General features: G+C 41.5%; 1 protein-coding gene across 1 annotated transcript in view; it reads right to left on the bottom strand.

The window, feature by feature from the left end:
* MERTK (MER proto-oncogene, tyrosine kinase) overlaps window positions 1-16344 on the bottom strand; it is a 114208-nt gene that overhangs the window by 47288 nt on the left and 50576 nt on the right. The window contains exons 5-6 of the mRNA XM_047852747.1: window positions 8588-8674; window positions 5221-5336 (exon numbers count right to left, since the gene is read on the bottom strand). Of these exons, the coding sequence (XP_047708703.1) occupies window positions 5221-5336; window positions 8588-8674 (203 nt within the window). The remainder of the gene's footprint in view (window positions 1-5220; window positions 5337-8587; window positions 8675-16344) is intronic.

The raw sequence follows: 16344 nt of genomic DNA on the forward strand, positions 1-16344 counted from the left end.
TGAAATGTTCTCCAGGACAGAACTAATGCTAGGCCATTAAACACAAGCCTCAGTAAATTTAAAAGGTAGGAAATCATTTAAGTATATCCTCCAAACGCAATGGGATAATACCGGAAACAAAGGAAGAAAATTTGAGAAATTCACAACTATGTGAAAATTAAACAATACACTCCTGAATAACCAAGAAGAGGAAGAAAAAAAAAGAAATCACAAGGAAAATGACCAAAAAATTTGAGATGAATGGGGGGGAAAAAAAGCGCCCAAATACCAAAACCTATGGAATGCAGCTAACACAGTGCTTAGAAGGAAATATATAGTATATATAAAATCATCTAGCCTTCTACCTTAAGGGACTTAAAATAAATAAATAAATAAATAAATAAATAAATAAATAAATAAATAAATAGCAAACAACCCAAAGCAAACAGAAGGAAGGAAAGACTCAAATTATTAAAATCAGGAATAAAAGAGGGGACATTACTACTATCCTCAGAAGAAAAAAAGCTTGTAATGGAATATTATAAATAATTGTACACCAATGAATTAGAGAACTCAGAGGAAGTGGACACATTCTTAGAAAGACACACACTACTAAAACTGACTCAAGAAGAAATAGAAAATCTAGACAGATCTGTACTAAGTAAAAAGATGGAGGCAGTATTTTAAAAACTACCCACAGGGGCGCCTGGGTGGCGCAGTCGGTTGAGCGTCCGACTTCAGCCAGGTCACGATCTCGCGGTCTGTGAGTTCGAGCCCCGCGTCGGGCTCTGGGCTGATGGCTCAGAGCCTGGAGCCTGTTTCCGATTCTGTGTCTCCCTCTCTCTCTGCCCCTCCCCCATTCATGCTCTGTCTCTCTCTGTCCCAAAAATAAATAAACGTTGAAAAAAAAATAAAAAAAAAACCAACAACAAAAAAACAAACTACCCACAAAGAACAGCTCGGGATCAGATAGCTTCACGGGTGATTTCTACCAAATATTTAAAGAATTAACATCAATCTTCCACAAATTCTTCCAAGAAATAGAAGAGAAGAGAAGAGAACCCCTCCCAACTGATTTTTTTTTTTTTATTTAAAAAAAAAATTTTTTTTTCAACTTTTTAAATTTATTTTTGGGACAGAGAGAGACAGAGCATGAATGGGGGAGGGGCAGAGAGAGAGGGAGACACAGAATTGGAAACAGGCTCCAGGCTCCGAGCCATCAGCCCAGAGCCCGACGCGGGGCTCGAACTCCCGGACCGTGAGATCGTGACCTGGCTGAAGTCGGCCGCTTAACCGACTACGCCACCCAGGCGCCCCGTCTCCCAACTGATTTTATAAGGCTACTGCCACCCTGATACCAAAACCAGAACGAGCTAACACAAGAAAACTACAGACCAACATCTTTTTATGAATATAGACACAATTAGACAGTGGTGATGGTTGCACACCTTGGTGAGCATACTAAAAAGACATTATACACTTTAAATGGGTGAATATTATGGTCTGTGAAATATATGCTTAAAAAAAAAAAAGATACCCCTGGTGAGGACTTTGTAGACACAAGAATTCCTAACACTTACCAGCCCTTGGGAGGTTTACAAATAAAGTGGGCAAGAATTAAGAAAAGCTGGAGTTGGTGGGGTGAGGGTGGAGGCTATTTTGGGGATAATAGAATGTTTTCACTTTTCAGAGAAGGAACAGCTGTTAGACAAGAGTGGGAGGCAATAAAAACACAGAAACTAATTCCATTTGGCATTAAAAACATCTGGTTGTCAACACATAAAAGTCTTTAGAATTCACTGCTTCAAGTTGAACTGGCATGAGTGGCCTATGTCAGGTTAACATGTTTTCGCTAGTAAGACAAGACGCTTATGAAACTAAGAACAATTTCTGACCCTACTGTTTGAGGAAGTACAAGGCAGAATGCATTCATGTTTTCAGTGGATAATCCAAACATGTTCAACTACCTGCTCCCATAAGCAATGTCTCTTCTGAGACACAGAAGAGCAGATGGTTCTGAGCACTGCCTTTGGCAACAGAGCTTTCTGGGTTTGAATTCTGACTTTGCCACTCATGGGCTGTGAGCACTCTGTGAGCACCTGCAGTGCTGGTGTAGGTTTTTTTTTTAATTTTTATTTATTTTTGACAGAGAGAGACAGAGCATGGGCGGGGGAGGGGCAGAGAGAGAGGGAGACACAGAATCTGAAGCAGGCTCCAGGCTCTGAGCTGTCAGCACAGAGCCTGACGCGGGGCTCAAACCCACAAACCGTGAGATCAGAGTCCAGAATGCTAACCATTACACAATGGAACCCACTCACAAACCGTGAGATCATGACCTGAGCTGAAGTCAGACACTCAACCGACTGAGCCACCCAGGTGCCCCATGGTATAGGTTTTAAGTAAGATAATGTCCACAAAGTCTCTGGGTCATTGTGGGCACTCGGTAAACAGTGTTATTGCTACCCCTTTCCATTTTAATGAAATGAACACTCAAAGCAAAGCCTACATCATGGAAAGGTACCATTTTAGGATGGCTAGGCTGTATACTTATTACGGCATTATTTTATACCAATTTTAGTTAGTGCTTAAAAATGGGTGAAGATTGGGGTGCTGGGGTGGCTCAGTTGGTGGTTGGCGAGTTCAAGCCCCGTGTCGTGCTGATGGCTCAGAGCCTGGAGTCTGCTTCAGATTTTGTGTCTGCCTCTCTCTCTGCCCCTACCCCACTCATGCTCTGCCTGTGTCTCTGTCAAAAAATAAATAAAACTTTTTTTAAAAATTTAAAAAAAAAAAAGGGTGAAGACTTTGCAAGGCCTGTAGTGCCCTAGGTTGTCCAGGGACCCATGGGCCAAGGTGCTGTACCTGACAGCAAAAATGACCCATCTCATGCTTGTATGCCCTTCATGGCCACTAGCCCAGGAGGAGCCAGGCTGACAAGTACCTGACTTTCCAAACTCCTGGTCACAAGCCAGTCCTAATTTAGGGATGTGTTTTTGTACCTTAAAAATTAATTCTCCTGCAGACTTTAAGCTGTATTACAAAGCTGTAATCATCAAGACAGTATGTTACTGGCACAAAAAACAGACACTCATATCAATGGAACAAAAGAGAGAACCCAGAAGTGGACCCACAAACGTATGGCCAACTAATCTTTGACAAAGCAGGAAAGAATATCCAATGATATAAAGACAGTCTCTTCAGCAAGTGGTGCTGGGAAAAGTGGACAGCGACATGCAGAAGAATGAACCTGGACCACTTTCTTACACCAGGTTCTTTGACCTCAGCCACAGCAACTTCTTACTCAACAAGTCTCCAGAGGCAAGGGAAACAAACGCAAAAATAAACTATTGGGACCTCATCAAAATAAAAAGCTTCTGCACAGTGAAGGAAACAATCAATAAAACTAAAAGGCAACCGACGGAATGGGAGAAGATATTTGCAAACAACATATCAGATAGAGGGTTAGCATCCAAAATCTATAAAGAACTTAAAAAACGCGACACCCAAAAATAAATAATCCAGTGAAGAAATGGACAAAAAGACATGAATAGACACTTCTCCAGAGAAGACATCCAGGTGGCCTACCGACATATGAAAAAATGCTCAACTTCACTCATCACCAGGAAAATACAAACCAAAACCACGAGACACCACCTCACACCTGTCAGAATGGCTAACATTAACAACTCAGGCAACAACAGATGTTGGCGAGGATGTGGACAAAGAGGATCTCTTTTACACTGCTGGTGGGAATGCAAACTGGTGCAGCCACTCTGGAAAACAGTATGGAGGTTCCTCAAAAAATTAAAAATAGAACTACCCTACGACCCAGCAATTGCACTACTAGGTATTTGTCCAAGGGATACAGGTATGCTGTTTCAAAGGGGCATACGTACCCAATGTTTATAGCAGCGCTATCGACAATAGCCAAAGTATGGAAAGAGTCCAAATGTCCATTGACGAATGAATGGATAAAGAAGAGGTGGTATGTGTATGTATGTATATGTAAATATATATATATATATATACATATATATATATACACACACATATATGTATGTGTGTTTGTTTTTCTCTAATTTCGCTTAGCATTATACCCCCTAGTTCCATCCACGTAGTTGTATACACACACACACACACACACACACACACACACACACAATGGAGTGTATATATATATATATATATATATATATATACACATATATGTATATATACATACAAACGTATATATATACATACATACGTATATACACACACAATGTGTATATATATATACATACATACATATATGTATATATATACACACACACATATATATGTACATATGTACACATACATATATGTGTATATATATACACACATACACATATATATACACACATATACACATATACACATATACACATATATATGTATGTGTATATATAAATATATATGTATGTGTGTGTATATATATACATATATATGTATGTGTGTATATATATACATATATGTATGTATGTATATATATATACATTGTGTGTATGTATGTATGTATATATAAACGTTTGTATGTATATATACGTTTGTATGTATATATATATACATATATATATATATGTGTATATATATATATACTCCATTGTGTGTGTGTGTGTGTGTGTGTGTGTGTGTGTGTGTGTGTATACAACTACGTGGATGGAACTAGGGGGTATAATGCTAAGCGAAATTAAAGAAAAACAAAAATCATATGACTTCACTCATATGAGGACTTTAAGATACAAAACAGATGAACATAAGGGAAGGGAAACAAAAATAATATAAAAACAAAATATAAGAGACCCTTAAATATGGAGAACAAACAGGGTTACTGGAGGGGTTGTGGGAGGGGGGATGGGCTAAATGGGGAAGGGCATTAAGGAATCTACTCCTGAAATCATTGTTGCACTCTATGTTAACTAACTTGGATGTAAATTTAAAAAATTAATTGAAAAAAATTAATTCTCTTGGTCTCGCGACATTCTACTCTGGAAACCTGTTTCCCTTCTGGATGGGCCCTGGACTTTGAGCAGAAAGGAAACAGCATCCCGAGGCAGAGCACCATAAAGTGGGGCGTGTACGGTGGACGTTGAGTGGGAAGGAGGTCAATGGACCCTGGACAGAGGTGCTGAAGGCCTCGGCACCCATCCTCAGGAGGAAGAAGAATCAGGTAGACCCTCAGAGCACCAAACGGCCACTTCCCTCTTCATCCTGGAGGTTTACCTGAATGCTGCAATTCCTGAATGGGGAGTATCCATCAAAACCCGGGACCCAGGAGATCAGCACGCTGTGTGCTGTGCTGTTGTAGACACTGACTTCAGTTGGTGGGGAGGGAATTGCTACGTAAAAACAAAGACATACAAACAAACACAATTATAAACCACGGGCGGCCACAGCTACCAAACAAACACATTAATACCAAACCTGTTTCCGTTTCTTAAGATTAGGAAAATTAAACCCAAGTTTTTTTTTTTATACTTTTTTTTTTTTAATTTTTTTTTTTCAACATTTATTTATTTTTTGGGACAGAGAGAGACAGAGCATGAACGGGGGAGGGGCAGAGAGAGAGGGAGACACAGAATCGGAAACAGGCTCCAGGCCCTGAGCCATCAGCCCAGAGCCTGACGTGGGGCTCGAACTCACGGACTGCGAGATCGTGACCTGGCTGAAGTCGGACGCTTAACCGACTGCGCCACCCAGGCGCCCCATAAACCCAAGTTTTAAAAAGAAGCCAGGTTATGCCTGAGAGTAACACATATGAGCTTACAGACAGGGCTTCCCTTGATAGCACGGTTCTGCTGGGCCAGTGGAGTGGAGCAGAGACCTGCTTTCCCACCCACTGATGACGTGAGAACTTAGCTGGGGAAGGATGTCAAGACATCTATTTCCTTCACTGAGCTGGTGTTCACTGTTCTACTGTATGCGGGCACGTCCCTGGGTGCTAGTGTTCTACATGGGATCAAATGCTTGTGCAGTTCTGGGTTGAGGAGGGGAGACCCACATTACCTGAGATCGAGAGAGCCCCAAGCCGAGGAGAGAGAGTGTTATGGTAGCATGAGTGTGTGTGTGTGGCTGAGTGGGGAGAAGCTTTCTAGTCGGGGAGAGTCAGTTCAGGCAAAAGGGCCAACTGCATCTCCTGGGAGTGGAGGCAGGTAATACCACAGGTGTGCAACGATCCTGGCCACATGGGGGACATGGATAGGCCCTTTAATTAGAATCTAGGAAGGACCGGGGGCGCCTGGGTGGCTCAGTCGGTTAAGCATCTGACTTCAGCTCAGGTCACGATGTCATGGTTTGTGGGTTTGAGCCCCACATCGGGATCCGTGCTGACAGCATAAAGTCTGCTTCCGATCCTCTGTTCCTCTCTCTCTGCCCTTCCCCTGCTCTCTCAAAAATAAACTTAGAAAAAAAAAAAAAAAAACAACAACACAGAATCTAAGGAAGATCTGAAGTCTGGGGAATCTTATTTTATGCTAAATTTAATTCTTAATTAGTAGTGATGATCACATTTATAAGCAAAAATGAGGACTGTTGTTTTTGAGTGCTTACTATGGTCTGGCATAGTAAGTTATGTACCTAGTAGTTATGTACATCGTAGTTATGGACTTTGCTTCATCTATTCGTTGCTAGAACCCTATCAGACAGGTAGTCTTCCAATCCTCATTGATGGATGAGGAAACTGAGGATCAGAGAAGTTAAAAATTCACCAAAGATCACAGAGCTCGTAAGCAGTACAACGGGGACTTGAACTCAGGTCTGTCTGACCCCAGAGCTGTCAGGTCTGTCTGTCCCTCAGCAGAACACTGGAGGCTGGTTGCAGGAGGCAGTAAGCCCATTACTGTGGGCACCAGCAGGCACTGGGGAGTCTGGTTACCACCTAGCCGGCTCTATGGCCCAGGCCACAGTTTAAATGCCTTTTCTAAACTCTGTTCCTTTTTCTATTAATGAAGACAGTAACAGCACTGCTCCATGGGGCTGTGGTGAGGACCGAATAAGGTAACACAGGGACGAGGGTTGGGGAACGTGTGGGAGACATAAAGGCAAAGACAGGGTGGGCAGGAGATGGGGGAAGGAGAGCTGAGACCATGTAAAGTGCACTGGGTACCATATTCAGGAGTTTCTGTTTACTAATAGACACACAGCTTCGTGAACGGGAAAGAATCGGCACTTTGACTCACTTCCCTGAATAGATTATTTGTAGAATTACCCTCAAATGTCTGCCTTTCCGATCATCATTTGGCCATGTGTATTGTAGTTAATAATAGATTATAAGAAGGGAGGCTTGGTTGCTTTGGCATAAATTTTTTAAAAAATGAAAGCCCAAAGCATAAGTTTTAGAAATGGGATTGATTTAAAAAAAAAAAAAAAAAGCTGACATGCTATGTGAAGCATAAAATGTCAAAAACTGCCACTCGTTTTATATAAATTTTTACATTATAAGGTGTTTGTACTTTATGAAAATGTCTTTATAACTTCACACCTACTCATGAATTCCTGAAATTCCCAACATTTCTTTTGAAAATTGTCATAATGAGACTTGAAATGAGGAAGGAAGTTATACAGTTCCTCCGGGAGTAAGTTTCAGTTTGCTCTTTTTTTTTTTTCTTTGTTTTATTCCAATGAACTTTCAGAAAATGCTCCCTCATCACCTTCATCTAGTTGTTTGCCAAAATGAAAGTATAACTTCTTTAGCAATTTTGAGTCCCCCCACTGTATATTACCTTTTAACTCATTATTAAACACATTCTGCTTTTTGCTTGTGTTGTTTCCCCAAGATTAAGACCAAAAGGAACGTGAACTCAATATTTGCTTCTCGTTATTTAAATGAAGAACAAATAAACATAAAATTTGCTTGAGTTTCTATGAGAGAAGGTAAGAAATATGATTTGAAAAGGCATAAAATGACAGTATTGACTTTCAGGTTCCAGGTTTTGATAACCTTGATCCCATGGAGAGAGGAGGATGAAGCAGACGATTGGACTGTAATATCTCCACTAGCACAGGGGTCTTCAAACACAACTCTTCCGTTACGTTATATCCCAGCTCAGGGGGAGGGAGAGCGACAAGAAGATTAGGAGGAAGAGGCACAGGGGTTCTGGGCTCTCCCCTGCTTCTGCCCCTCTCAGGGCAGCAGCCGGGGGAGACTTGCTTCAGCCCCAGCTGCCCTGGAAGGACAGAGCCCATTCCTTCAATCAATGCCCTAAGCCACCCCCCCCCCCACCCCTGCAGGCTCTTCAAGGGACAATGGGGACTAGTTCAAGGTGGCAGAGGGAAAGATGAAAACAGGAGCTAAGAAAATCAAGGGTAGACATCACAGCCTAGTTTCTTCTCAGACTAAGCAAAACTATATGAACTCATGTTTATCAAAGATGTAAGCACCAGGCGCTGTTATGAAAGCTTTTACTTGCACTGTCTTATTTAAGCCTCAGAAACAGGTAGCTTCTGTAATTATCCCGATTTTATACTGAAGCCAGAGAGGTTAAGTGACTTGTCCAAGGTCACAAAGGAAGTCAGTGGGGAAGCCAGGGCTCAAACCCAGGTAGCTGGCTGCAGAGCTCAGGGGCTTGGGGGACATGGCCCTGGTGCTTACCTTTGATGTTGATCTGCACACCCTTGGACACGGTCAGCCCTTTGTCATTGTGGGCCTCACAACTGAAGACAGCCATCTCGGTCAGACCTGGAATGGAAGGGGACTCATGAGACCAGTCACTGAGAAACAGGCTGTGGTTCACCAGAACCCTACGGTTGTCTTAGCAATCTTTTACTTTTTGGTTCATTGCTTCAAGTCATAAATGCCAAGTTAATTTGAAAAGTATGCTGGTGGTTGAAAAACATACCTGGGATTAAACCCTAACTACCAGGAGCAAGCCACCCGTGGGGCTACAAGGCAGCTGTCTTCATTTTCGTCCTTTATCTTTCCCTGATGGTGAGATATTAGGTAACAAAGCAGTAACATATAGATTTTTAAATTTCTGCCAGCAGGTATGGGTATTGCTGGCCCCAATATCAAAAAGAATGTTTTTTTAGGCTTGCCTGGTCACTCCCCAGCTGGTTAGCCACACAGTACAGACTAATCACACACTGATGACATTTCAGAATACCAAACACGGCAGGAGAAAAGTCACAGTGCTTAAAAATTTCAGATGATCTGTTGTAATGAATCCCTTTTTAATGGTAAATATCGGTCAGTTCATGCAGAATTATTATATAAACATAAGACACTATTATTACTTACAGGGAAGACACTAGGGCTGAATGAAGAAAAATTCTATCAGTTCAGAGGTTTGAAGACATCTTAGAAATGAAAAAATTAGTCTGTTTATTAGTTTTAAATAGAAAGGAAGAGAGGCAACCCAGATCTTGGTTTCTAATATGATATGCCAACAAAAGGGACCAGAGCTCCTTGGAAAAATGGCTAATTCTCAGATTGGAGCAGGAAACCTGTAAGATGAGCCTGGAACGGAATGTAATACAAACACCATGCAACACACACACACACACACACACACACACGCACACACACACACTCACACACACACACACACACACACACACACACACACACGGCTATTTTCCTGGAACAATTTGAACAAGAAAATAAAGGAAGTAGCATTGGATTGTAACCCAAAGTATAAAACAAATATCCACCAGTCTACACTGCTATAAATAAATGATTAAATAAATGGGGAAGAACAGGCAAATCTCCTATGCACAAGGGTTCCAAATTAATTTATGTGGATACTCTGCCCTCAGCGGGGAAGACTGTAACTCCCAACCCCTTAAGTGTGGGCTGCATGTAATGACTTCCTTCCAAAGAGGACAGTATGAAAAGGAAATAAAAGCAAAACTTTATTTTATTTATTTATTTTTTAAACTTTAGAGTGGAGAAAATGACAAACACTCCCTTGGCCACATGACCAAGGTTAACACCACTAAGTCATGTTGACAGAATGTACCCTCAATATGATGTAATGAAAATGGCACTTCCCCTCTGCAATCTTCCTCCCAAACACCTACCACCCAAGTCTAATCAGGAGGAAAATATCAGACAGTTCAAACTGTGGAACATTCTACAAAAAACCTGACTTGTATTCCTCAAAACTATCAACGCCATTAAAGACAGAGAAAGTTTGAGAAACTGTCACAACCAAGGGGAGCCTAAAGAGACAAGACAACCAAATCCTGGATGAAACCATGGAACAATACAAGGGTATTAGGTAAAAACTAAGGGAATCTGAATAATGTATGGACTTGAGTTAATAAAATATATCAATATTGGTTCATTAACTGTAATGAATATATCACACTAACATAAGACATTAACAATAGGAGAACTTGGAATGGGGTTGATGGGAAAACCGTACTATCTCCATGATTTCTAAAATCTAAAACTATTCTAAAATTTAAAAACAGGTTTGTTTGCTTTTCCTTTTTAAAAAAGTTTTTAGGGGCGCCCGGGTGGCTCAGTCGGTTAAGCGTCCGACTTCAGCTCAGGTCACGATCTCGCGGTCTGTGAGTTCAAGCCCCGAGTCGGGCTCTGTGCTGACCGCTCAAAGCCTGGAGCCTGTTTCAGATTCTGTGTCTCCCTCTCTCTCTGCCCTCCCCCATTCATGCTCTGTCTCTCTCTGTCTTAAAAATAAATAAACGTTAAAAAAAATTTTTTTTTAATTTTTAATGTTTATTTATTTTTGAGAGAGAGAGAAAAAGAGTGTGAGTGGGGGAGGGGCAGAGAGAAATGGAGACACAGAATCTGAAGCAGGCTCCAGGCTCCAAGCTGTCAGCACAGAGCTTGATGCGGGGCTCAAACCCACGAACCATGAGATCACAACCCGAGCGGAAGTCAGACGCTTAACCAACTGAGCCACCCAGGCACGCTTCCTTTTTTTTTTTTTTAACGCACAGTCATAAATACCATCTAGTAGAATCTGGAAACTTCTCTGCCTCTGGCACACAGATGTCATCTGGCACAGAGTTCACATCATGAACTGGAGAAAGGCAGAAAAAAATTCTTGGAAATATACCTCCACTTGCTTCTTGCCTGAAAGCCTTATTTTGTTTTCTTCTATCCATTTACTTGTATAGGAAATTCTCCATCTGATCATTTTAAAATCCAAAGCTTGTCATTAACAGTAATTAAATATTTGAAAATTCAGAGGAACAAGTTGCTGAGGGAAGGCCAGCTGGGCATCAGCCCAGAAAGGCCGTGCCATGTTGGGTGTCCACGTGGTAAATGCTGTGCCAAGGCTGGGCCAAGTGGCCAGAGAGCTGCGTCTGCAAGAAGTTCTGGGAAGAAATGCGAACCTAATCCCTTTTATGTCGGTGCTTCTCCTGAGGGTTACAAGTGCAATGAAAAATCAGAGCCTCGGGTTCATTTTTTTCCCATCCAGAAATTAGTCCAGGCACCTGAACTCTGCTGACTAGACAAATCTCTCAAGAAAAAACGAACCTGTGTATCTCTGTCCTACAAACCCACAGTGACTTTTCACTTCTCGAAAATAATGTTCTGTCAGAATGTGACAGACACTTCAGGTATTTTAATTTTCTGAGGTAAGGAGTATTGCCTTCAGACTGGAGGAAAATCCTCTTAGATTCCCTTGACAATTCCAAGAGCTAAGAAACTAAAATCCCAGGTCGGAGCCATTGCTCTTCACATTTTTGGCCACTCCCTTTTGGCTGATGGATGAAACTGCTAATAGTTTGTGTGATCATTTAGGAAATATTTATTTCACTGAAGAGGAATATTTACCTCAAACCCATTAGCCGCATCTATAAAAGGACACCCTTGGACACCCTGCCTTAGGGGTCTTTAGGTATTTTGCTTGTATTCCTCTCAAATAATTTTGAAAAATACACGCAGCCTCTCATATATTTTGAGGTTTGCATCTTAAATTTTTTATAATTTAAACAGCTGCAAAGAATATAATTTCAGGTACTCAGACATTTTAAAGTAAAATTCCTTTGAAGGCACCTATGTAGCATACTCAAGACTGGGATGGGAAAACTGAAACAATTTTCGTCCAGCTGCCAGAAGTTTTCCATCATGATTTTCTACTTCCCCTGCAGAATTTTACCCTAATGGCATAAGTGTGTGAGTTTGGAAGCACTTCTTGGCAACAAAAATACACATGCATGTTGAGATATAGATTGATGATCCTTACCATTATTATTAGGGCACAACTCATCAAGACAATATATATAATTCTTAAATGTAAACAGTAAAATTTTACCGGAGGGGCAACTCCTTTGCTGAACACAATTTGGAATTTTCTATGTAATGATCTGGAAATTTCTTAACATTATAGTGCCAAAACACTATAGCAGCCACTGTCAAAGTGTGGTCTAGAAACTCCTGGGCATCCCAGAGGCTCTTTAAGGAGCTCTTAAGATGAAAACTATTTTTATAATAATAATAACAACAACAATACTAATAATAACGGTAAGATGTTATTTGCCCTTTCCACTTTCATTCTCTCAGAAATGCATGATGGAATTTTCCAGAAGAATTTTCCGGAAGCTGTATGTTGTGTGATGATGCCATGAGCTCTCTCAGCTAATGGAGTATGGGCTTGTTTATTTTTGTGCTTTAACAGTTTTGTTTTAATTTCTCATTCAGTACTTATCAATAGATAGAACTCACATAAACGAAACCTCTTTGGTTCTCAATAATTTCTAAGGCTGTCAAGGGATCTTGAGACCAAAGCATTTGAGAATTGATACCCCATAGTGACTCCAGATAAGTCAGGGAGAGGTCTTTCTTCTTTTGCAAAAGGAGGGAGAGATGACTGGGAAGCAAGAGTTGGAAAAGAAGCATTGACATAGCATTGGGACTTTGGGTACTCTTGTCAGGCATTGATCTTACAAAAGAAGATAGACATGTCCCAGATGAGGATCGAGACCTTATTATCCTTCTAAGCCACTGCATGGCGTCTGTACAGCCAACCGTTATTTCACAGTCCGGCCTGTGACGCTTTGGTCTTCATGCTGAAGCATCCCCTTTAACCTTCCAAGTCATAAGCTCTCAAGTAAGACGCCCATTTCACAGGCTCCATGAACACGCAAAACTTGGCTTATATTTAGAAAAATCTGCTTTGGCTCAACCAGAAAATACAGAGAGCTGCCGTGCAATTTATATTTTTAATACAGTTGAGCTAAACACAGTTATTTGACTTCAATTACTCTTGTCAAAATGCTTGGGAAACACTTGAGTACAAAATACAGATCACATTCCAAACTGGTCAGAATGTCCTGGAGAAAAACAAGAGGGTGGATTCGTTTCGTGAGATCCGTGGTCTAGCAACAGATCCCTAAGTAAGACAACTGGGGCCCCTTCAGAGCTGCAAGGTTTATCAATGCTGAAAGTGAAACCGCTGATCAGGACCATGATGTTAGGTTAAGTGGGAAGTCGCTTTTCCTTTCTGTGTTTCTTTTCAAAGTGCACACAAAGTCAGGAAAACAATCTCTAGCAAATTCTCTGGCACAAGACATCCACATTAATATGGAATTGCCCAGAAATAGCTAAACCACCTATTATAGCAGTACTTCCTGTGCCCTGGGGTGGTTAATGCCCATAGGCCAGACGCCAGCAGGGAGAAGCAGAACCTGGTTCAAACCGAAGTTAACTTTCTCCAAAAGCAGGTGGGCCAAAACTCAAGGCCAAATATAGTCTTCTTCGCTTAATGTATTCAGTTATGTATACTTCCTTTGGGGGCTCCTGGGTGGCTTAGTCAGTTAAGCGTCAGACTTTGGCTCAGGTTACGGTCTCACCGTTTGTTAATTCGAACCCCACATCGGGCTCTCTGCTGTCAGCACAGAGCCCACTTTGGGTCCTCCCCTTCTCTGCCCTTCCCCCCCACCTCAAAAATAAATAAGTATATATACTTCCTTTACGTAATGGCACTAGCTTCCCAGCTAGAGACTCACGCATAAGCCCGGGTTGAATATAACAACTAGTGTGCGCTGGGAAAGACCGCTGCCTGTCACTTTCCTCTTCTCTGTCTGGATGAACAATAACCACCAGACTGGAATAGACCTTGAAGTTTTATAGTCTGAGTCCTTGTGGCTTTCCAGAGGAAAAAATCATCCACTCCCCTAAATCCCCACCCTACCACCCACTCTCTCCCGAGTGACTCCAGCACTGGAGCCTCTAATCTCTCTTGAGCCATGTCCTCTCCCAGTGGGCCATCCACTTTACTGTTACGTCTCACCTCACTCATCACAATTGTTTATGCCCCTCTTGCTTGGTCTTCTGCTGGTTTAAAAAAAGATTGCCTCTGGGGCGCCTGGGTGGCTCAGTTGGTTAAGTGTCCAACTTCGGCTCAGGTCATGATCTCACGGTTTGTGGGTTTGAGCCCCGCCTAGGGCTCTGTGCTGACAGCTTCAGAGCCTGGGGCCTGCTTCGCATTCTGTCTCTCTCTCTCTCTGCCTCTCCCCCACTCACATTCTGTCTCTGTCTCTCAAAAATGAATAAATGTTAAAAAAAAAATTGTAAAAAAAGATAGCCTCTGGCATAAGGTTTGAAAGATATTTTATTTTATTATTACTCATTTTTTTAAGTAGGCTCCATGCCCAATGTGGAGCCTGAACTCAAAACCCTGCGATCAAGAGTCACAAGCTCTACCCATGGAGTCGGCCAGGCACCCCTGAAAGATAGTTTAAAGAACATTCAGTAACAGGATGTTTTCTTGAGGAAAGGACAATCAGTGTTGCTGGGAAAGCAACTTCTAAGAGCACCAGTTGGGCCAATTCTTTGAGTTCTGGATTAAGCAACCCTTTCATTTTTTCCCCCCCTAGAGCAAAATAGGCAAAGCAACAGAAGCAGACCCCGCATAAAGGAAATTGCTCATTAACTTGGAACATCCTATCTGCCCTGAATTCATTCAATCAACAGATACTTACTGAGTACTTACTAGGTGTCAGACATTTTCCCAGGCACTTGGGGTATATTCATGAATAAAAGAGATCCCTGCCCTTACAGAGCTCACATTCTCACAGAGGGAAGTGGGTGAGAAATAATAACCTTCATAAATAAGTAAGCTGCAAGCTCTATCAGAAGGTGGTTAATGCTATGAAAAAAGAGAAAAGGATCAGAGATCCAGGGGTGGGTGGGGAAGTGGGCTGTGATTTTAAATATTCAGGTCAGAGGTGGCTCCTGAGGGAAAGGCCCAGTGTAAGGGGTGGGGTGGAGGCTTCTAGGCAAACGGAAAAGGCCTTTGCTCTGTCTTCTAAGTAGGATGGGAAACCTGGAGCTGTGAGCAGGAGACTGACCTGATCTAACTTGTGTTTTATCAAGATCATTCCAGTTGCCACACTGAGACTACACCTAAAGCAAGTAGGTCCCTTAATAGCTCCAAATTTTTTCCTGATCTGAAAACGGGTATCAAAAATGCCTAACTGTATCGCAACTTGCTATGAAGTTCAAAGTCAGTCTTTATAGAAAGCATTGTGAAAATTATGAACTGATATATAAATTGTAGTTATTTTAGAATTTATTTACTATTATTATAGTATTACAATGAATACTATTAACTCTATCCCACTAAAACCTAAAGCTGCCTTAGCTGTTACCTAAATGTGAATTTAAAAATGAAATGAGTATTTAAAAAAAATAAAAACCAGACAGACCAGCAGACGTCCACCACTCTTGACAGAAAGGTAGCTCCGAATTGACAATGAGATAGTAACCACCGCATATAATGAGATCGTAACCACTCAAGTAAATATTTTTGTAACAGGTAACATTTGGGTTATTCCTGTAGGTTGCCCCTGTACCAAGGGCCTTACCCTCACTATTTCACTGAATTCTCATAAATGTTCTAGGAGGTAGACACTGTTATTACCCTATTTTAGAGAATAAAGTAGAATCATTTGCCTAGGGACACACAGCAGTGAAGCAGTATTAGCATATGTCATAGCTAGGAATCCCAACCACTAACCTACAATGCACTCTGCCATTAAATACCATACAGCAAAACCTGTGGCAGTTCTGTTCTTTATTTGGGGATTGGGTTTTGCCCAAGATAAAGTGCTTTTTAAAAACAAAACTTTGGGGCCCCTGGGTGGCTCAGTCGGTTGAGCGTCTGACTTCAGCTCAGGTCATGATCTCACAGCTCGTGAGTTCAAGCCCCGCATCGGGCTCTGTGCTGACAGCTCAGGGCCTGGACCCTGCTTCGGATTCTGTGTCTCCCTCTCTCTCTGCCCCTCCACCACTTGTGCTCTGTCTCTCTCTGTCTCTCAAAAACAAATAAACATTTTTTAAAAATTAAAAATAAATAAAAATAAAACTGTTTTGAAATTATTTTCAATTTATAAGAGATAGTACAATTTATTTCCTATTTCAGCAGAAATAGG

The sequence above is a fragment of the Prionailurus viverrinus genome, chromosome A3 (genome assembly GCF_022837055.1).
Source record: "Prionailurus viverrinus isolate Anna chromosome A3, UM_Priviv_1.0, whole genome shotgun sequence".
Lineage (NCBI taxonomy): Eukaryota > Metazoa > Chordata > Mammalia > Carnivora > Felidae > Prionailurus > Prionailurus viverrinus.